At 36.5% G+C, this 24839-nt stretch overlaps 1 protein-coding gene across 2 annotated transcripts in view; it reads left to right on the top strand.

Annotated features, from left to right (window-relative positions):
* Window positions 1-5596: 5596 nt before the first annotated feature.
* LOC134679001 (protein cycle) overlaps window positions 5597-24839 on the top strand; it is a 59545-nt gene continuing 40302 nt past the window's right edge. The window contains exons 1-2 of one of the 2 annotated variants that reach the window (XM_063537781.1): window positions 5597-5910; window positions 14643-14702. In XM_063537781.1, coding sequence (XP_063393851.1) covers window positions 14680-14702 — 23 coding nt within the window. In that variant the 5' untranslated portion in view covers window positions 5597-5910; window positions 14643-14679. The remainder of the gene's footprint in view (window positions 5911-14642; window positions 14703-24839) is intronic. The other variant, XM_063537780.1, reaches the window with a different exon arrangement.

Here is a 24839-nt window from a genome sequence, read left to right on the forward strand (position 1 = left end):
TATACAAATAACTCGGCACCGGCACGCCAGTTAACTCGGAACGGGCACGGTCCGAAGAATACTCATACTAAATAAAATAAAACGTATAATCAGCAGAAAAACCTTCCCCGTATTCTTTGATTGCTTGTGCCCGTGGTGAGACACCAAGTAGATACTTAACAGTGTATGTGCTTTATTAGTCAGTGATACTTCCCTAGATAAATACTAGTTCTCTTCCTTTTATACCGGGTGTGGCCTGTAATTTGAGAAAAAAAATTAACTGTAGGCTGTACTCCTCATACTGGTCAACTTGAGCGACTATTAAAAATAACTTGTGGTTTGATTTTTAATACACTTAAGCTTATTCTAAGACGCAATGTATTTATTGCGAATTTTGTTATGTTTAAGGCGTGACAAGTAACGTCAATCACAATGATATGGCGTGGCGATCCATTGAAGATAATATTTATTTTGTATGGAAAACAGCGAGTCTAAATACTTCATAATTTTTTAAAGTTGTTGAACAAAAGTGTCACCGTTTGAGGAGTACAATCTGTTTTAATTATTTGCTCGTGCAGGCCACACCCGGTATAATTATGTTGCTTTCAACATAATGTTCATTGTTGTCCGCTTTGAGCTTAGTTTACGTGAAAATTTTAAATGTAATTATACCGGGTGTGGCCTGCACGAGCAAATAATTAAAACAGATTGTACTTGTTGTAATAATTAAAACAGATTGGGACACAATTTTGCAGCTTATCAAAGGATAAGCTGCAAAATTGTGTCCCAATTTGTTTAAGAGAAATTTAACAGGATTAAGTATTTATCATTGTGTGGTAAAAAGCTCTCAGACAGAAAACCCTACTAATATATAAGAAACCCCTGGTATTGTTTCTTAATCTTAGAATATTATAAGTGTACCTAGCTTTAGATAATAATTGTTGGTGTACATTTTATTAGTACCTAACCGAAAACTGCAGTAGGTAGTGCATGTTTTATGTGCGCACAATATAAACGAAAACCTAAGATTAAGCATTTAATTGTAGTCTTGAAAAAGTAAATTGTTTATAAATTCATTTTTTATAAATAAGAAAGGTACTACTCTATTGAATGTGTATTTCGTATTTTTAATGTTTTTTTACAGCCGTCTAGGTAAATAAAAATGTATTTTCTATTTACCTATGACTTATAAGCTAAAGCTGAATAATTATCACAATGTCTTTTGTAATAATAAATTAAATTCATGAATTATTTACCTGAGTGGGAGATGTTATTTATAACCAATACTATTTCACACATTAACACTTTGTTGCTAGTTTTATAATATTATTTTAAAACGTAACTGTGTTTCCCCCCTTATCCCACCTAACGGCAACAAGAGGCCTTTTCTGGCCTCAGTCACAGGGACTGTACTGTTTTAATGTGTAACGACGCCAAATTTTAAACAGCGAAATTTAATTAAAGGTAAATACCTACTGTCTGATAATATCAAATAGCTACGTTTAAATGCCAAAATAGTTTTGTCTTTAACTTACTGTTAGTTGAGTAATTGTTATAAATTATAATATAGGTCAAATGCCAAATAAAGCATGAAAATAAAATGTTTGATAATTACCATAAGGATTTTATTTTCATACTCTTTTTAATTATCATACTTGAGAGAAAGAGAACCAAGACTGCTATTATGTCACAGGCCTTATAAAAAACGCAACCTTGGTTATCCTGTCTGGGGCTCGTCGTTTAATGATTAGACTTTAATCACGTCATTCTATGGGGGCGGGGGGAGGTAGTTTGGGAAAAAAAATATATTGATCGCTATGGCGGCGGAAAGGTCTAGAGAAATATCACGTAGGCCAAGTCTAAAAGGGAAAATTAAAAAGGGATAAACATACATTTAGATAACTATAAATCGATTATTATAAAGATGGGCCGACGATAGTTTGCTGTAGGTATACCAATGTTCGGTTCAAAACTTACCGAGCCGAATAATCGGCCTAATTATTTGGTTTATATATCAAATAAATCATTTGAAATTTAATATATCGATATCACCTTAAAAAACAAATTCCCCCACTGTGACTGTACTATAGTTCGTTTTTTTAACATTAATAATTTTTAAGAAAAAGAAACCGACTTCTATGGGGCCCGGTGAAAGATTATGGTAGATGGTGCACTATGTAGAAAAGGAGGTAAAACCAGTACTTTCTAGTAGCATTTCGTTTCCGTAAGGGTCGTAGTTCTAGCCAAACCTAACCCACTTCTCTGATAGCAGTTCGGTTCTGTGAGGATCACAGTTCGAACCTAATCAAACCCACTTTTCTAGTAGCATTTCGTTTCTGTAAGGCTCGTAGTTCTAACCAAACCTAACCCACTTTTGTTCGGTTCTGTGAGGATCGCAATTCAAACCTTTTTTTTTTTTTTGTAGGGGGGAAAATCCATTCCGCATACCACCCGGGTGCGGGGGGTGACCCGAGTGGTTATGTGGGACTCCCGTCTAGGCTAATGAGGCCCACGGTATACCCACTAAAAACCCCCCATATACCGCCTCGCCGCCCTATTGGTGGGGTTACGGGGACGCTTGCGTACTCATCCGCGACCCCACCGGCGGCAGCCGCCCACGAGCGGCTCCTTCGCAAATGCCCGAAGGCCCTTCACGCTAGGCGCGCCAGATGGTTCGACGCGCCTTCCTCCTCCGCCTCCGTTCTGCACTGTAGCGGACCCCCCCGAGCCCGCCACAAGGAAGCTACGGGCGCCAGAAAGTTCTCCGGTGCCCGGCGACAGATCAGGTCTATGGGTCTGTCGCAAAACCACAATTCGGCTGCAGAGGACAGGGAGAACGGCACATCGTAACACCGACACTCCTCTTCCTCTGCAGCCCCACCAACGCCGCTACAGCGGAACGGCACCGCCAAGTTCGCAGGGGATAGGGCGAGTGGCGATCGTAATACCATCACGCCTCTTCCCCTGCGATCCCACCTCGGCCGCCGAGGATAGGGAGAACGGCTCACCGCAATACCGACACTCCTCTTCCTCGACGGTCCACCTCCAACGCGTCACAAGCGGGCTTAACAAGCCCACTTGGAGCGTCCTCCTCGGGCCAGCCCGACCGTCAAACAGGCCGGCCCTGGTTGCCGCTTCGCTTCACCGTGGGTGACCAAGCCACGATTACTAAGCCCCTCCACCACGACAAGGTGAGCAACCCGCGGGGGGATCGCAATTCAAACCTAACCTAACCCACTTAACGGCGCATGCGGTGCGGTGTACGGGGGTTTGAGCGGGAGGGGTTTGGCATCATCATACTTTATACCTACATTTTATGGTAGGTAATCATAGCGGTTTATTTAGTATCATAGTGGTTTTCCGGGTCAAGGTCCGGGTCTCTGAGTCCGAGTCCGGGTACGAGTCCGGGTCCCAGTCAAAATCGAAATTCGAAATCACCAAACGTGTACTATGCGTCGTTGAAGAGTTCTGTTCTGATCATCATCAGCAGTTCCACTTCATCAAATGCGACAGTTTTTAATGTACATTTACTTGATTTTATGATGAAAATACAGAACATTCTATACGTACGCCTTTAAGATTTGAGGAGTTCCCTCGATTCCTTTTGGATCCCATCATCAGAACTCGAGCTTGACAGAAATGTGGCTTAAAAACTAAACTTGCTTAACAAACATAACGAAGAGGACAAATCGCCAAACGTGAACAATGCGTCGTTGAAGAGTTCCGTTCTGATCATCATCAGCAGTTCCACTTCATCAAATGCGACAGTTTTTAATGAAAATGCTTGATTTTCTGATGAAAATACAAAAATCTCTATACGCATGCCTTTAAAATTTGAGGAGTTCCCTCGACTTCTCATGGATCCCATCGTCAGAACTGCGTTTTGACAAAACGGGACATTGGTCCCTCGGTACATATGTACCTATATAGCTATACTTACAAATCATACAATCAAAAAAATAATTTACAGTACATATGAAAAATTTAAATGAAAAATGTTTATTTGTTAACAAAGAGGGTTCAGTTGTAAAGGTTGGAGTTTTCTGGTAAGTATAAAATACTTGTGACAGAAGACCCCGCTCTTCCATAATATCGAGGGCTTAGAACTTAACATATATGGTACTACTTTTCCGCACTAGTGCGAGAAACAGCACTTTTCGTGTACAGGTCAAAAGTTTAAAGGGCCATATTATACTGTAAACGTTGTAGGTACCTACCGTTTCCGAGATCCTTGTTCGATAATGTTTTTTTTTTAACATGACGCACATAGATTTATGCAAATATTTTTATATGTGTATATAGTGGGTATTAGTGGCTACTCATGCATATTTTTTTGTAGGTGTACCTCCGCGAATAGTATAAAAAATAATGAAAAGAAAAATAAAATGTTTTTTTTTATAATGAGGTATAAGGACATGATGCAGGTTAAATATATTCATTTTGTAGTATATTTTATTGTTGTCAAATATAATTTTGTTTGGTTAATCTAACTTGAACGGTTTACAAAATATGACACTTTCAATGATACACTGATGATTTTACATTATCCTGAATAACTCGAAAACAAAAGAAGATCGAGGACTGATATTAAGCATAGAGAGTTCTTAGGACCTGCCAGTACACCACCTGAAAGAATGACCAAATCCGTCGTTGGGGGCACTTCTTGTTCGCTTAGCCTGCTAGACCCTTTGGTAAGTATGTACCTAGATGTATTCTGTGAACTGCATTAAGATTTTAACACAAAAATAGAAAAAAAAACAATAAATTTTGGGAGTTCCCCATACTTAGAACTGAAATTCAAAATTTTTTTTTCATCGTTTGATGAATACGTGTCATGTTTTTTTTTATTTCATTCATTCTTTTCCCGCCCGTACCCTTCATTCTTTACTATTAAATTTCTTGAATGAAAAATATTGGTTAAATTTATAATTTTATTCCAAGTAAGTGATTTGTCGTAGAAAAAGTATTGTATGCAACGTTGTTTAACTGAGTCAAAAAATACTCGTGGCGTCTTCATTAACAATTTTCGGCTTCGCCTCAAATTGTTACTCACGCCACTCGCCTTTTTTGACCTCTCTTAAACAACGGTTGCATAAAATACTATATATAATCGTACACTAAACAAAAGTGGTTACAGTGACAGCTCGCTTGGACATAATCTTTGTATATTATATATCTATGGTGAGGCCTAACCGTATTACAGATTTTGATAGCCCACGCAGTGCAAGCGTCATTTTAAACGTCAATCTTCTATGAAATAATGACGTATAAATAACACTTACGCTGCGTGGGCTATCAAATCCGCTGCAGACTTTTATTGGTGCGACCACAAGCCTCACGAACGTTCCTATACCGTTCGCGAATACCGATAAACCGAGTAAACGAAAACTATTCAAAACACCTTTACATACTATGAATTTACCACTATTATTACAATATTTCATGAAATAATCAGTAAATTATTGGCACAACAACAAGCGACGATTTCGACAATATTTATTTTCATAAAATACTTATTACATTTGTAAATTCAGAACGTCCCCCTGTTATCACGTAATGTCTTTCCACCATTGCACGTAATGTTTTGACGTTGACATTTGACCATCGCTTGTCATTGTCAGTTGAATTAGATTCTAATTTCTTGAGTGGTCGGTTTGTGTTAATCGAAAGTGCGTGCCAAGTGTTTTTGTTGTTTTAGCTTAAATATTTTGAATCACAGTTTTTTTCCAATTCTATTTTGAGACATTTTGAAATTATTTCCTTTCGGTAGTACTAATACGTTTTGTTTTATACGTTGTTACCGAACTTTGCGTTTTAAAAGTGAAGCCAAGTTTCGAAGGCATAAAATCTAATTAGTTCGTGAAGCTTCCATGCTCCTTCAAACAGAATGGACAATATACTTAACCAATCTAGTTCATCGAAAGGCAGGCAGTAAGTATTTGTAGACAGTAAATTATTCTCCATATGTACCCTAAAGGGTATGTTTTGCTTAAGACAGGTGTCTTATTGGGGTGCATTTTACGTTAGATTTTGCTCTTGACTTTGTTATACGAATTCATTGTTTTACTGGTTTAATTTGGTATGTAGAAAGTCTTATCAGATTAAGTTGGCTTTGGTAAAAGTCTTAATTAAGTCAATTAATTTAATCATTGTTAGACATTCCCATTTTCTTCTCCCTTATCCTGTGTTCTTTAGCCTCCTCATATCCCTTATATTATATCGAAAATGAGTTTACATCAATAGGTAATAAAAATTATAGGACATTCTTATACAAATTGACTAAGTCCCACAGTAAGCTTAAGGGGATTGTATTGAGGGTACTTAAACACGATATATATAATATAAATACATAGAAAACATCCATGACTCGGGAACAAATATTTGTGCTCATCACGCATAAATGCCCTTACCAGGATTCAAACCCAGGACCATCGGCTACATAGGCAGGGTCACTATCCACTAAACCAGACCAGTCATTGTGACATCTAAATAGTCATCATGTGCTTTTGAATGTGTAGGTTGAGTAGTAGTGGATAATACTATAATATTATGTACAGGTGTGTTGGTGGGTTTATATTCAAGAGTGTTAAAGTTCAATGCCATTTTACGATCATAGACTTATATCTTCTTTTATTCATTATTCAGAGATGCATCAAAATTCTATTGATGGGTCGTTGCACTGCTTTTCTTCAAATTACAGGAGTTGCCAGCTTCGTAATGTGACAATAATATCTTAAAGGTTTCTTAGATCCATACTTAAAGATATTGTTTTCATTTTATTTCTTATACTATCTACTTAAAGTAAATATTACAACACATATAAACATATGTGTCATAACTCGGCCATGAATACTAAAGTGATGTTTATATTTAAAGTATATTTACATGACTTTCAATCAGATATATCACTTATTTTTATAGATTCTTTTCACTTCAACCTTATAGTGTGGGTTGTTGTAGGATAGGTCTTTCAAGAGGAATAGGGGTCTTCAAGTATTCCTTTTTGTGATAACGAGAATATTTTGGGACATAATCACTCCAAAAGAAAAAAATCGGCCAAGCTGAGTCACAGCTATGGTAGTAAGTGTTCCATATCGTCCTATGCATTGTTGTTAATTTTAGTAATTAAAGGTTATAATTTAGTAATTTGCCTGGATAACCACTGCAAATCAAAACTTGCTAACATAAATGCAATAGGTAAATTGGTCTGAATGATCGAAATAGGGATTCAAAGACAATGAAATGGAAGGCCTTATTATACTATAAAGTACATCAGATACCAATTAGAAAATTACAGAAAAATTTAAAAAGTAATTTCTAAAAATTATTTGGAACAAACTTATTCAAAACTAGGTAATGTACTTAAAAATGCAAGGAGTATTGTGGTTATTTTGTAAATGGACTTCTTTAAAAAAAATCAATAAATCATAAAACATTTATTTATACAGAAAATGTTATTCTATACCCTTATGATTATGACTCCCCGATCTTCCCACTGTGGTTCACACCTACAGTAAGTAGGTTGTTATACCAAATAAGTGTATCGTAGACTATTTTCCAGATTCTTCATCCCAATTCATCCTACCTCCAACCCACATTGATAAAAATAGATTGTTAACAACTTTTTTTACTTGAATACTAGGCTGACCGAAGGCAGTTTGTCAATCAACCACTTGTCTAAGATGGTTGGCAAAGCAGTTGAAAAGTTGATTTCTGGTAGAAACGAATTATTCTGAATTTCGCTGTATAAGCAAGTAAATATTCTCAAAAGAAACTCTTTCGTAAAACGTTATACAGGTCGAAAATCAAATTAACAATGTAATACCTATACGTCACAATTGAGTTGACAAGAAACATGACATAATTCGCCAGTAACTGGCCACTGGCCTAAACTAAAATTGAATTCTATTCACCTATAAACAAAATTCATTTTAGTAAAATTTCAATAACTGGCTAGCCTTCAATAACTAGCCACCTATACTAAAATGAATTCTGTTTATAGGTGAATAAATTCCATTTTTGTTTAGGGTGGCTAGTTACTAACAGGTGGCCAGGTACAGTTAAAGTTTAAATAATTAAATAGGAGACTTTAGATTAAAAAGTAGGAAAATCCCCTGGAGAACTATTAATGTTATTGTAAAATTGACAGGAATTCAGCGAATTCCTGAAGAGCCACTGACCACAGGGGAAGGGTTATAATTTATAAAACTATAAAGAATAGGTAACTTGATCGTGACGTCATATGCTAGTATTTCATATAAATTCCATTGTTTAGGCATTTCGAAAAAAAAAAGTGTATTGACTGGTAGTCCGATATCCGAATTATTATCTTCGCCTTGTGTGACGACTGACGACCTTTAACTAAAGCCACCAAAGGCAGTGGCGGATTTGCAGTCTTTGCCGCCCTAGGCCCCAAGCCTTGTAGCCGCCCCTTTCTCAGCATCAGCACCCATCATATTGACTACATTTAGATCAGGCATCGAAAAGATATATTATAGAGGGATATGCTTGGGACACATTTTTTACTTAGTAACCATTTTGGACTCGTTAAGAGCCTTAAGAGGTAAACATATCAAAAGTCCCCTTGAGCGGGGGTAGGGGGGTATGGTTTGAAGGTCACATTTTTCGGTTTTTAGCTTATTATAGTTATTATATCTCAGAAACTATACGTCCTTGTGACATAATCATAGGAACATAGGTTTTACGAAAAGAATAAGCAAATACTTATTAATTTTAAGTGACAGTTTTACCATTAACATTGACTTTTTATGTACCTACAAAAACATTAAAAAAATCTAAAAAAGAAACATACTCGTAAGAAAAACATTTTTTTCTGATTATTTTCTTGAATAACTGCTTAACTATTTATCCTAAAATTACTTAAAAAAAATATTTGAGATTCTTACAATGAGCTCTTTGATTTGATATGTAACGAGATATAAGTAGTTTGAAAAACTTTATTCTTAAATTTTCTCATTTACCCTCCAAAAATGGCCTCCATATTTAAAATTTATTTATTTACGTTACACGTCCATCTTTGGGTCACAAACTTACATATGTGTGCCAAATTTCAACTTAATTGGTCCAGCAGTTTCGGAGAATAGGCTGTGACAGACGGACAGCCAGACGCACGAGTATAAGGGTTCCGTTTTTTTCCTTTCGAGGTACGGAACCCTATAAACGGGGAACAAGAAGCGAAGGCGTCAATAATATGCGAAATCGACGCCACACACGCGTTCAAGGCTTCGCGCACAAGTGTGGAAGGCCCTCTAGATATCGTAAAAATTGTAGCTAGCAAATTTAACCAACTTTCATTTTGTATAATGATCATGTCGTTAGAACGCATAGTTTCCGAGATATAAGCGAAAAACTGAAAAATGTGACCTTCAAACCTCTCTCTTCCCCCGGCTCAAGGGCTACGACCGGGGACTTTTGATTTGTTCACCTCCTAGATAGTCTAAATAAAGTTAGGTACAAAGTCAAAAATTGTGTTACAAGCATTTCCCTCTATATGTACCTTTTTTTGAGAATTCGTTGCCTGGTCTAATTTTGAGTTATTTTTTGTTATCATCAGCGAATTTTTTGTCACAATTTGCCGCCCCTAATATCTCGCCGCCCTAGGCCCGGGCCTACTGTGCCTTATGGGAAATCCGCCACTGACCAAAGGGCAACTATACTACCAACATTTTATGAGTTTTATCCTAGATACTTAGCATAAGTACCTACTAGACAGTACCGCATCCACCTCTTGAAACTTTCCTATGCGAACCCTTATCCAAAAAGGAACCGGAAAACTGGTATGTTTTAGTTACTACTGGTAATATTACTGAGATTATTTAGGGTTCATCCATTAATTACGTCACGCATTTAGGGTGAAAATTGTTTTGATGTTTTTGCATTCGCAGTACAGCTAAATGACTAGTTTTTGCAACGACATAGGTATCGTTTTTATTCGAGGGGTGAATAAATGACGAAATTTGTGTAATGTAATTTATGGATGACCCCATACTGGTACTTAAGATTTTAGAAGATTTTAGAAGAAAAAGTAAGTGGGATGTAAAAATACTGAAAATACACCCCAAAAACTAAAGAAAAATGAAGAGAAAATTATTTATGTCGTGATGGCATTTAAAAGTAACATTAGGGTTTCATATTACCTATTTATTTCAATGAAACATACTCATCATCTTCGTCGCGTTATCTCGGCATATTGCCACGGCTCATGGGAGCTTGGAGTCCGCTTGACAACTAATCCCAAGAATTGACATAGGCTTTTACGAACGCGACTGCCATCTGACCTTCCAACACAGGGGGAAACAAGGTCTTATTAGAATTAGTCCGGTTTCCTCACGATGTTTTCCTTCACCGAAAAGCGACTGATAAAACACGCTGGTTCAATGAAACACACTGTCCTTGAAAATTTAGGTACATTTTCAAGTAAGTATACCTATTCATATTTTCTGACATTACTGCGGCTGATGAACAGAAATAGTTTTGTCATTCATGAATAACGTTTTTTAATCATTATGCTGATTTAATTTTTGGCAACCGTATTGTGATCTAGAATAGCACTGAGTCTTTTCAAAAACTCCGTTCTCTGCACATGCACCTTAAGTTAATTGATTTGGATATTCTTGCCCAATAAAATACGTATTGTGGTTTATTTATATACCTGAAGATGGAGACTTCACAATAAATGCTGATAAATTTATGGTGATGAGCTGATGAGCATGGATATTCGTTTCTGTTATGTAGTACCCATTAAAAACCTAAAATATTAAACTTGGAAGGAACAAGGCTTGTACCTAAAAATTACTGAAGTTTTACAAATTTAGTGCGTACCGCGCTGCGCGAGAATATCGTGTGTAGGGTTACCAGATACAAATTTAGATTTGCCTGACAAAATTCCTGATTCCCGAATATTTTTCCTGACTTTCATATTTTTGTCGAAAACTGTCCTAGCCGCGTTAGCGATGGCCACCCGATTGAGCCAATAGCCGCGTTTTATTAATTTAAGTTATGTTAAATTTATTATTTGTATTCATTTAAGTAAATAAAAAGGTATTTTATAAAAAAGTCGATTAATAAAAAAAATCCTGACATTTTCGTGTTCCGTCCCCATTCCTGACAAAAGGCCAAAATTCCTGACATGTCTGGAAAATTCCTATCATCTGGTAACCCTAATCGTGTGTGCATAAATGCGACCTAAGCCTCATTCTGACAATCCGTAAAATACTTTTAAAATTTCATCGGCCGTCACATACAAAGGTTAACGAGCTTAATCGTCCGCTAACGAACTTTAGCCGATCTGCACTGTATCCGCTACATAGATGGGATTTCGCCATTGGTAATGACATATATAGGTAATGACCGCGTATAGGTACTGCCTAATTCCTAGTACGTCATGATGCGTTTGCGGGGTTTTGATACTTCTTGATTCCCAATTTATTTAGGCTTTGTAATAAATCTTAAAAAAATTTGCATTATACGAGTACTTACATATTTCTACCCATAAATGTAATAGGTAGGTTTAGGTACCGGTATTTTGATCATCAAATCGACTAGTTAGAATTAAACTGTACATTATTTGTGCGACAGAGATGGAAAGACAGTACAAAAGTTACACTGTTGTACTGTATTTCCATCTCTGTCGCGCAAAAAATGATAGGATTAAACGAACTAACTCAGTCAGGTCACTTGTTCAAGAAGTTTACCGGCATAGGTATTGATTATATTATACTTATTATCAAATAAGTAATATACATATTAAAAATTATTAATTAGTGGTCTACAACTAAACAAACAAGCAACCACGGCTTCTATTGTATTCACTGACCGACTGGCCGTCCAAAACATATATAAGAGTTTGTATTATATTCAGGGCTCGGAAACCGGTTTTTGCTCCATACAAAAATACCGGTATTATTACGTTCTTTTTCGTTCTTTGGTTTATTATTTCTTTTTTAATTGGACAATCTGATAACACAAATTCGTTACCTAAATACATATCCAATTATCCAGTCTTACGTAAAGAGCATATAAAATAATTCAAAATATTGGTCTATTTGGGGGTTTTTTAAAAATACCGGTACCGAGCCCTGATTATATTACTAATTAATTGTCGTCGTGGACTGCAGACTCGATAGCAGTGCCCTGTTTATCAAAAGCTTGTAACTTGTAATACAAGTGGAAGTCTCTTTCTAAAAAAAGCTGTCAAAAAGGCACTTCCACTTGTATTACAAGTAACAAGCTTTTGATAAACAGGGCACAGGTCCTTAAGGTATGTATAGGCACAGTCTATACAGTCGTTCGACGTACGGAGACAAGGGGTGTCGCGCGCACCCGAGCTGCATACATCGCTGTCATCGCATTGTTATTAGCTCGGTATACGTCATAATATAATAGAATAGTGGTCCGACGACCACTATTACTTTTTACACTGTGGTATAGGTATATAAAATTACTAGCTTCTGCCCGCGATTTCGCCTGGGAAAATAAGTAGGTACTACCATATCCCTCTTAGTAAAGGTATTTTTCATTTCCTTAATTAATTTCGAACGCCAGCACCAACTTGATTAAGACCTTAAGTAAGCCGTGTCCAGAAGACTAGCTAGTTTACTAATATTCAATAGATAGAACCGGTTCAGCCAGTAGTGCCTCTCGAACAACACTCGTGACGTGTGTTTACCGTACCCTAACTTTAGACGAGATTGCGAGGAAAGTCCTCAAAAAATTCTTCGACCTTACGACACAAATAACCCTATTTTTTGCCTATTGGATATATTGCAGCTACGTTACGAATTTACTTAATCGAACGGGAGCTATAGTTCGTTTGTTTTAGCATTAGAAATAAGGTAAACAATCTTGATGTGTCTTTTTATTGAAGAACACTTTTCAAAAATAAGTTACGGCAAATATAATATATAATAATTATGAACCTAATACGATAGTACGAAGAATATAAATGTTCTTCTGCTTTCATAAGTAATAGTTATTGATTTTTAAAAAGTGTTCTTCAATTAAAAGACATGTCAAGATCGCGGATCGCCGCTTACCTTCTTAAGTTCTTTCTAATGCTAAAAAAAACTAACTATAGACACAGATTATATAATAGTTCTTGCTATAGAGGAGGCATCTTTACACAGATTTTGTGACATCTTGATGATGTAGTGAAATTTAAGGTGTGAGTCTTGTATTGATTTATTAATTTGTTGCTGTATAATTTTTCAAGGCTATTAAAAACTACGTATTGTAATTCTATTTTCGTAACTGTAAAAAAACGTAAAGTTCGTTTTTTTAGCATTAGAAAAAAGGTAAACAATCTTGACGTGTCATTTAATTGAAAAACACGTTTTAAAAATAAGTCACGGCAAATATGTAACAATTATGAATCTAAACTCGAACTATAGGTATAGGTATAACGTGTAATAATTTATTTATTTAAACAATTTAAACAAGAACAGTAATTTATAACTAAACTAACTACAATTAAAATAACTAAAAATTAAAAATACCTCTCAATATTTGTATCGTGTTACTTTTAATTTAGCCTCTGGTTTAATTGATATGCAAAATAAACAAACACCTTGTTTCTCGTATTTTCTCGAAAACGTTCCTATTTGTCATGCGACTTCAGTCAACCTCAGTACTTTTTGTACCAAGACTGACTGTAAGAGAGACGTGCGTATGTTTCCGTGAAAAAACGATGGATTATAATTATGCACTACATCTGTATGTGTAGTGTCAGCAGCAGAAGTTGCTAAGCGGGCGAGGTGTTCAAAATTACCTTGACGCGCTCTTATGCTCTACACAATAAAGTCGCGTCAATATCATTTTGAACACCTCACCCGCTTAGCAACTATTGCTGCTGACTGTACTATGCACTGGCCGAGTTCCGAGACTTCCGAGCAATAACATGCATCAGGTCGAATCCTTGAATATACGAGTATCTATGAACCGACCAAGAAACATCTCGATAGATCTCGGCACTCCACGATTGCATTATGTATAATAGTTTGACCGCGTTACCTATTCATGTCGCCGTCAATTTAGGCGAACGTCAAACACACTTGTATATATTCCGTCGCTGTATTTAGTAGTTTCGAGAACATTCAGATGAGGTTGGTGTGTAGGTATGAGTTCGAACTTCAATCTGTTTGTACACCTATAGTGGAGCCGTTTTTATCGACAAATCACCCCCATACATATGTTTTTGCTCTACCATTTTTAAATTGCACCCCTTCAAAGTTTTATGGTTAACGGGTCTACTATAGATGTACAAACACATTTTACACATTGTACATATTTAAGTAGATTAATTTATTTTGCTAGTCTAGTATATCGCCATTGTGTTTAGTATTTCAGCATTGCGAACTTCACAATAGAAATCTGACTTTGGTATCTACCAACTGAAATCAAATAAGTAAATAAGACGTCTAAGTATTAATTGTCATTGGACTTGTAACGTTTATCATATTGTCAAGATGCTCTTAAAGTTTAATATACGTGTTTTGCTTAGTTAATATATACTGGCTTCGCTCAGGAACTATCACAAACACAGTGTCCATATTTACATATTTGTAAGTAGGGCACTGTTGAGATGAGACAGTATCCTGGCTCGTCGAAGGCAGTCGATGTGGTTTGAGTGTGCCGTTTGTTCGCAGATAGCCTCCGGGGCGGCAGCCGCGGGAAGCGCGAATCATGACGCGCTTTAGCCACGTCAGGTACGGCCCACCGTGACACTTATCATAAACATTTATCTCGACCAACTTTGGATCGTTTTACATACATTATATTTGAATAAATCAATGTTAAGATAAAGCTTCAAATTAAATTATGTACCTACATAACGCCCAACTATGTCAAAGTGATATTGAAATTCAATCGTAAATAATCTATTTGTCGATTTTACTTGGGTACATGTCCTTCGTTTACCTAGGTACCAAGGCTTGGTGACCTAGGGTTCCATTGTGCAGTTTACTGAGTGTATCTTGTGCAATCTTATAGGCGTAAAGTAAGTTTTGTTTTTGACCAAACAGGGCCAGGTGAGCAAAATATCAAACACGAATAATAAGACTTAAGTTTTTAACACTCAAAAACTTATTCTATTTCATTCCTGTTCCATTCAAAAAGAAGTCTACAACCAAGTTTTTTAATATTTATCCCATCTGACCCTCGTACTTGATATTCGTACATTCTTACGTGATACATTTTAACCGACTTCGAAATGCCAAAAGAAAAAGGTTCTCAAATCGGTTGATTTGTATGTTTTTATTATTTTTAATGTTTGTAAGGTACCTGAAACATAAGCATTTTCATTCAAAAAAGTAACATTTGTAGAAGTGCAACTGCTGATGATAGCCAGAACTCGGTTGATTTGTATGTTTTTATTATTTTTAATGTTTGTAAGGTACCGGAAACATAAGCATTTTCATTCAAAAAAGTAACATTTGTAGAAGTGCAACTGCTGATGATAACCAGAACGGAACACTTCACGAAGGTTTTTAATTAATATGTTTGTCAAGGTCGAGTTCTGGTGATGGATTCCATGAGGAATTGAGGTATCCCCAAATCTTATAAGCATTCTTGTAGCAATGTTTGTTTTTTATACTCTAAAAACCAAACAAGGGGCTATTCGCGGTTGTCATTGATTTTGACAAGTTTTGAGTCGTACAGTCAACAACAGAGCTATGAATACAGGCAAAGTGTCAAAAATATGTATACAGTACTTTATTGCCTGTACATTAAGGTCGTGTATACATATTTTTGACACTTTGCCTGTATTCATAGCTCTGTTGTTGACTGTACATATCTCCTACATCTACATTTGCACAGATAGAAGAATAAGAATTATAAGACAACGGCTATATTATGTTCTTCAATCATTTATCTCAATTCTTGACTACCGGATTATGAAAGAAATAAATACTTATTTTCTATGTTTTTTTAAACATTGTCAAAAAAAAAACACTTTTTCGTAACTCGATTGCTGTGAAGGATCTTAAGTACCTATACGAAATCTACATATTTGAGTTCGTCTTTGACGTCTCGAAGCACGTGTCACAGATTTTAATTTAATTAACACAAAAGTTATGGCCAAAAAACCAGTTAAATTGTTCAGTTTTGATGCCAAATATCTCGAAGACTGTATACCATATTTACTCAACATTAAAGTAAATAATTAAATATGCGATACTATATTGCTTAAAGCCGTTGCTTAGAAACACAATAAAACTAAGGGATTCAGATCGAAGGTCATTGGCGTTAGGGAGACCGTGGGGAGACCCTTAAATAAACAGTGCTACTTGCTGAAAAGAAAAGACCAGAATGTAACTATTTCACGTCAAGTAAGTACATATTTTACATCTTGGCCCTAATTAATTGTAATGGTTAAGAGATGCACTATGGTTGTACCTAATAATTTCAATGACTATAATCGAAATACTAAATATGTTAATAGAAAGTAATTTAATTTGTTCTTATATAATTTTAATGACATTTCAAACTGCTAATGTGAATGTGAAGTCGGTTTTTAGGATTCCGGACCTCAAAAGAAAAAAAACGAAACCCTTAGGTATAGGAACACTCGTGTTTCTGTCTGTCTGTCTGTCCGTCTGTCACAGCCTATTTTCTCGGGAAATACTGGACCAATTAAGTTGAAATTTGGTGCTCGTATGTAAATTAGTGTAACGTAAATAAATGAATTTTAAACATGGGGCCCAGTTTTGGGGGGTAAATGAGAAAATTAAAAAATAATGTTTTCAAAAACTGAATTGAACTGAAATTAAAAATAAAGGGGTCCATATTGGGTCGCTTAATAATTGATTGTCCCAATGTAATGTTACGCATAAAACTCATTTCGCATAATTGTTATTGTGCTGGCAATATTAACCATTCTGAGAAATTATAACACAAACCTAACCTAACCTACCCTATTCTACACAACCTATGCAAAATATTTTCGAACTTTTTTCTGTTTTAGCTGGAGAAAAAATATGCGAAAAGAGTTTTATGCGTAACATTACATTATGACAATCAATTATTATGCGACGAGATAGGATCCCGGTTAGAAGTTATTTAAGAAAATAGCCAAAAAATTACCAATCCCCTTTATCTCCGAAACTTCTGGGTCAAAAATTTTGAAAAAAATACACAATATTGTTTCATACCTATAGATGAAAACCTATTAGAATTGTGCAGTCAAGTGAGTTGGACTTAATGTACGGAACCCTTGAAACGCGAGTCCGACTCGCATTTGGCCGGTTTTTTGTCAAGATATAGAGCTTCGAAAACAAAGTCACTTTAATTAAAACGTTACATCATTCATATTATCAAACAAGTTTTCTAAAATGTAGGTTGAATTCACATTAAATAATAGAAAAATCGCACGAGTGTTGTCGTGACGCATGTCGGATGCCGGTCGGCGGGGCGGCCCCCCGCGGCGCTGTCGGTCGCACCGCCGGCCGGCCGCCGAGCTGCACCGGCTGGCTCACTCGGCTCCGCTCCGTGGCCGTGCATCTGGCCCAGACAAGCAAATCATGTCATCTATTTATCCGTTTGACGGCCTGCCGAGTGTATGTTAAGTACGATGGGTCTTTTGTACCTGTGCTTTACAGTTTGCTGCCCTTGTAGGCATCTTGATGGGTTTTTATGACCGAGTCATTATGTTTGTCTTAATTTATTTGTTCCTGAATATGGATGTTTTCTATATAAGTATTTTTTATATATGTATGTGGCTACCTAGTATGTATCGCTATCCTTGTAGGTATATACCCATAATTAACATGAGAACATAACACATGCGTACTCTGGGACTACATATAATTAGGTCGATTTGTGTAAGGGTGTAAGTATGTAAGATTGTCAAAAAGTATACTATGTATTTATTTGCCTACTTATTTAAAATCATTCAATCATAAAATCTTATTACATAATTTCATTTTAATCTGTACAAGTAATCTATTTACGAGTACATATTAACGATTGTTGTATAAAAGAGACCTCGTATGGTACTGTTTTCTATTTATTTTTGCTTTTAGTCAAACTCCATTTTCATCAAATACCGGATAATTCCGAGCACGTGTGTCCTCAACCGTAGATAGATTGTAAATGTAATTGGTCCATCTTCCTGTTCTGTTACATTACAATAGAAGAAAAAAAATTGAATTATAGGTAATTGTGTGAGTGTTCGTGTAATTGTGTTGTGTGATATTATCATATCTACTTATGAGATGAATGGGACAATTTAAAGTATAGGATCCAAACAATACGGATCATTTTGCAAGTAAAGGTGCCATTGGGTATATGAATTGCGGTTTCATAGATCAAGTCGTAGCGCTTTTTCGGATCACAATACGTCTGCCATAAATTTAATTGGGACCTTCAGGCCTTTCTCGCGAGACTGTATCAATTTGAATCCTGAGTTTTTGACTTTCGCTCGCCCGAATAAATCACGATCATAGGTCTAGAAATCACTTTAACTATTCTTAACAAATGATGCACAAAAACTAAAAATATGATAATTACTTCTAAAAATCAGCAATATTATGCTCCAGGGAACGTATTGGCAACTTTTTATTTAATTAAACGTATAAAACACACGCTTTTTAAACTCTCGGTGAGAGAGAGAGAAGAACACGAATTTACTGGGCTGGGCTTTAAGTAATGTTTTACGATCGACCATTTTTGTTTTAATAGTGTATTAGAGTCAGGTACTAGACTAATTAGATCATATTGTACCTACCTATGTACCACCCATGTAATGTTACAACAGGTACTTATGTAGGTATGGTATTCCATACCTACATAAGTACCTGTTGCTGTACCACCGTTTGCGTACGGTCATGGAGTGGTTAAAAATAAAGCTAACGCGATGGACTGGCTGCCGTAACATAATGTTGCATGGTAATCTCATTTACCTCCCGGTCTGAATTGCCTCAGAATATATCTTCGCACCGCTTCGTCTCTATACTCGTACATATAAGTTTAGGAAATGTACCTACATTTGAATGTGTATGTATATGACCTTATTGCCCATATATTATGGTAGTGTATACATATTTTTGGGCACTTTGTCCGTATCAGTATTTTCAGTCGTGACAGTACAAGCCACACAAAGCATTGCACGTCACAATTGAATACCCTAAATAGTGTACGTTAGGGATGGAGGGCGAGAGGACATTGGAATGAGACTGTCAGTGGCAGATACAACCTTTGTTTAAAGCAGGTGAGCAGCTTTATATTTATTAGCTTTTTGCTAGCTACATATTAATAAACATATGATTATAAACTTAAAGGTATGTAACTGCTTTAAAACAGGTTTTTGATAATAACTACTCTTTATATCCGTGACTGTACTTCCTGTCGTTTACACGTCTTTCATATGAATCGAATGAAGCTAAGTAAAAGTGTTTAAAAACATATAGAGTCTGTTCGGAAAGAGAAGAGCCGTAGAATGTATTGAGCCCCATATATTCCACGACTCTTCTTTTTCTGAACAGACTCTAACGGAGACTTCATTAACTTAATATACTACTTATGTATACAAAACTACCGGTTCTCATTGCTCTTGAAAGGTTATAAAAGTTGTAGACATAGACGTCCGTTTCTTTTTGCTTCGGGCGAATATAATAGGCCAATGTTGAGTCTGAAGCCGCCTTCGTTAGCTTTCGGTTTGTTGAAATAGGACTCAGTAGATAAAGCGGAAGTTGTCTGTATAATCGAACGTTGCGGTTTTCCGAACAAGCATTACCACGTATCCACGTGCTTGAACATATTGTTTGATGTGTATTAAGTAATATAACTATAAAATATACCTATGTGTACTGCACAAGTAAAATAAGGAAAAAATCCACCAATAGATTTGATATAGGCACACACAACAATATCCATCTTCTTCTTCTTTATATTTAAGAGCTGTGCTTTTGTTGGTAGAGCAATCTTCATTTCGTCCGGTCCTCTGCCAACCTTACTACCATCTGGTATGACACGATCTTAACCTTTTCTTTTATTTGATTGAAACTGACACAAAGAGATACTTATTAGAGAATAATTGGAAAGGTTCAAAATGTGGTGTTGGCGAAGAATGGAAGGGATTAGTTAGAGAGAGAAAATATTAAATGTGTGTTCTAGATAGGATTAAAGAGAAAATCAATTTAAGAACACCATGGAAGGAAAAAATAGAGGGAAAGAGAAAAAAACCGGGCAAGTGCGAGTCGGACTCGCGCACGAAGGGTTCCGTACCAAAATGCAAAAAAAAAACAAAAAAAAAAGCAAAAAAAAACGGTCACCCATCCAAGTACCGACCACTCCCGACGATGCTTAACTTTGGTCAAAAATCACGTTTGTTGTATGGGAGCCCTATTTAAATCTTTATTTTATTCTGTTTTTAGTATTTGTTGTTATAGCGGCAACAGAAATACATCATCTGTGAAAATTTCAACTGTCTAGCTATCACGGTTCTTGAGATACAGCCTGGTGACAGACGGACGGACGGACAGCGAAGTCTTAGTAATAGGGTCCCGTTTTACCCTTTGGGTACGGAACCCTAAAAATATATATATTGTACACATTACTAAATGCGAATGTACTTAATCCTTTTTGCCTTTTTTTCTTTTTACATCAGCTACTTAAACTACTAAACTGCCTTGTGCTGTGGAAGAATTTAGAATCCAAGCTCTATTATTGAATAGAAAATTGTTTACGAACGCTGTAGATTTTTCTCATGCAGTGACAGTGGCAAGTAGGTTTAAGTAAATATAACTTGTTTTTGTTATTAGATAGAGTAGCCGGAGTCAGGTGTTGATATCGAATTTCGAAATTGATTGCCCCTCGGTCTCTCCTCGTACCCATCAGTTGACAAGCGTATGCGAACGTTAGACTCGCGCAAACCAGTATAACTGATTGCGAGATACGCGCGAACAAACTGCATTTATGGCCCAAACATATATGTCAGTCATATTATGTCAGTTGTATAACCAGAATCACGTGATAAAGCCGATTCTAATATTCAGACGCACAGATATAGCGTGTCTGTAGTCCAGATACAAGGCAAAGCATTAAGGCATTAACGTAAATGAAATGCGGTGAAATGTATAAAAAATACCGTCGAGATAATAATATGGAAATTATAATAATTGGTAATGTATACTCCACATGGGGAGTTGGTTAAGTACATGGTGCACGTGACATTTCAATTTGGTAACTCAGCTTTTTTTTCGGTAATTAAATTACCTATCTACTATTCGGACGGTGCATTAGGAATAACAGCAAAGATGGCTCCCGTGTCGGGGTTAATCACGACTGAGAAACTAGACTAGATAAGTATTTTCCCCATTCAACCGCTAATAACGACGTTAAGATGTAGTAGGTGAACGGATTTTTATGTATGTAACATTTAAGTACCTCGCTTGAATTCCTGGGCGGCTAAGGTAATGCATATTGCATATGTCGCAGCCAACTGGTTTATTTAACCGGCTAATTAGTTGGCTAAAGAACAACCAGCTAAATCATTGATCGCATCGTTTAACCAGGTGGCTGAACGTCGCGTAGTAGTCTTAATTTAGCCAATTTGGACATTGATTAATTTGATGTTCGGTTAGGTTAGGTTAGTGTTTTTGTTTTTCAATTCTTTAACTTTTTTAGGTTACATTTAAATCACTTCGTGGGTGAGTCAACCAGTCGTTTAAAAAGACCTGACTTTTGATACGCCAAGTTGTTAAACGAGTACTTTTCTATCGGCCTACGCGACTAATTAGCTGGCTAACTAAACCAGATGACTGCAACACATACATACATTGTAATTAAAACAATAATATTACTTTGCTAATCTGCGAAATAGTAACGTGCTAGTGAACTGATGTTCAGTACACATCAGCCCGTTATACTTAAGACGAAACAGGAGCTGAGTTTTATATATTTTAGGTAAATACACCCGTCTCGCTAACGGAAGCGGCTCCTAAAACTAGTGCGATAAGGATAAGGCGAAAAATCCTGCGTAAAAATCTCAAAAATAGAGGTTTCGTACTCGACTGTTTCCTCCTCCAAAACTTAACCAAACTTGGAAATCTAAATGATTATGAAATTATCTGTGTCGGACCGTTTTGGTTTTTTGGCTAATTGATATCAGTTTTGAATACTACGCCCCTCATTGCGACTATGCAGTCAATTAGGCCATTTTGAACATTTTTGAAGGGCTCTAACGTCTTAAAAAACAAAAATGTCAAAAAAAGCAAAACGGTCCGACACAGATATTGACAATATTAATCTGTGTTGAAAAAATCATTGCTCTAGCATCAAAACCCACGGAGGAAACAGTCGAGTACGTTTGTTTGGAGAAATGACCACTCCTGTGGGCTCTTAAAAGCGTATTTTTATATGAAATTAATGATTCCAACAGTAATTAATTACACAAATAATAAGTAGTAGTGACATCCTGTATAAGTACCTACGAGTATGAGGGGGATGAATGACTCGAGTTGGCAATATTTTCTACTCCCGGAGTTACACACAGTCTTTTTCAGCACACTTGCGAAGGAAAAATCAAGTTATACGCGAAATACCTAATTTAAATTTTAAATAAGATGTGACATGTGACATTTCAAATATTCGTCTGCCATATTGTCATTTGTTATAGTCATCGAATCGAAGGCACAGACCAATCCGGCGTTCAGCGCTTGAAAATTGTGTAAAATATTTTAAACGGCTATTGAATTACTCACTCACTCGTGAGTTATTAGCTTTTTAATTATGTCACTAATTCGTACGAACCAATAAGTTGGTATAAATGAATTTTTCTTTGAGAATACTGACGTTTATAAATATTTTTTTGGGTACCTATGATTAAAAAGACTTTTGTAATTTCATTAAACGCATTATCCTTGTTACGCGAGAAGGGGCACCTACGTATGCACCGAGATAAATATCAAAAGAATTTCACAATCTTAATAATCAATACATTCGAAACAAACCTCTTCGTCTGTTTCTATTTAGCCAGTTTCAGAGTTTCATGCTCAAAGAATTTAACTGCACCTGCTAGCTACTGTTACGCAATAATAACAGTCTAGTTTCCTGTATGCCAGCGATAAGGTATGTGATATGTGTAATGATTTGAAACGTACCTACTATAAGTACTATACAAAGTAAACATTATTATAGTTTATACATGTCCTGGCTATAAATATTCGGATACTAGCTTAAAATTCATTACGTTTATGCGAGATCTAGATATGATCTTCACGAGCCGCCTTTAAGTCAGAATTATTGATAAAACCCTAGGCAGTGTTATGATTACATATTATGAACGCCACATTTTCGATAACAGGCGTGAAGTTGGCATTGCGCGGCCGCCCTGGTGCATTTTCCGTTGCATAATGTGACGTTATATGTACTAATCGGCGATAGCGACGCGCGGCACGTGTAAGACGCCCAATGAAATGACGCAGATTATTGTTATCTCGCCAGGTACCTACTGCACCACTGCACCACACATAACTACAGTAGCCGTAAAAACTAACATTTTAAACTATACAATGAATTTTATGAATTTTCTTCGAATCCGGTTATAGTCTTATGATGAAGTCTAGTATTAAATGTTCTATATTATTAACGATAACTTAATTTAAATCAGCACTGAGTGTAAAATATCTGTATTAGTACATTCGAATATTAAACCTTAGTTCATAATTATATTCTAAGTATAGCGTAAGTACTCGTACAGTATATCATCATAATTTAGGGTGGAAAACAAAAATTTACCATTGCGCAAATCTTTCACATTCCCATAAGTCACTTCAGGGACAGTAATTAATCTAATCTTAAAACTACCATAAACGTTTTACCCATAAGAATAAGATAATAGCTGAGGGACAGAGTAAGAAATATCTTGGAATGTTCCCAGACAGATATGTCTCCTGACACCCGAACTACGTCAATAACGTAACAATGTCTGCGAAGCTATACACGCAAGATAGGGTATACATACTTAGATATAATAGGTATATGACAATCTTACATAAATCGGCCTAGTACCACAGTTGCTCAATACAACCAGGATTCGAACCCGGGACGTCCTGTTTCGTAGACAGAGTCACTACCAACAAGAGAGGGCCCCGTTAAAAAGAAAAGAGTGGAGAACACGACTCCGTTCCAGTTTGACACAAAATTTGTGTCAAACTGGAACGTGTGTCAAGTTCAACTATTTCGGAAACGTACCCGCGTGCTCCTGGGGGAACTCTGTCACCCGAAAGGTGGGTGGGTGTTGCAGATTCTTCTGCCTCTGGCTTGCCTTACGCTGCGTCTTACGTAAGCGAACAAGTCGCGAACGCGACGAGACGCGGCGCGGCGCTGCGGGCCGAAGGTGTTCGCGTTCGTAACGAGATCGCCCACGTAGGACACTTCTATAGGTATCAAGGATTGATTTACCCCGCGCCGCATCGCTTCGCTTCGCGTTCGCGTGTTGTTCGCCTACGTAAGTAGAACGCTGCGTTAGTCGGCCATCCAGGGTGGAGTCGCAAGAGCTGCGTTCACGAGGGTAGATATGGAATCGTAAGCAGCGAGTTGGCTATATGTTTAAAAGTCCAGTGACATCTGTCAACCCTCAGCCCTCACACCGTTTTTGCCCTTGAGCTATCAGTGAGTGTTTTCGACTTTTATCGAACTTCGTATATTCTAGGACTCTAGGTCATTGCTACTACCGAATAATTAATAACAGATAAAAAAATTGTTTCCACTGAATACGGATAGGTACAGCAAAAACTAAGACTAACCAATAGGTAATATGTTGCACCAGTTTATGCGTCTTTGTATTACTTTTTGTCTAACTCCACATAGAGATAATAACGCCCCTGTTTAGTTTATATCAA

This window comes from Cydia fagiglandana, chromosome Z (genome assembly GCF_963556715.1).
Source record: "Cydia fagiglandana chromosome Z, ilCydFagi1.1, whole genome shotgun sequence".
Classification (NCBI taxonomy): Eukaryota; Metazoa; Arthropoda; class Insecta; order Lepidoptera; family Tortricidae; genus Cydia; species Cydia fagiglandana.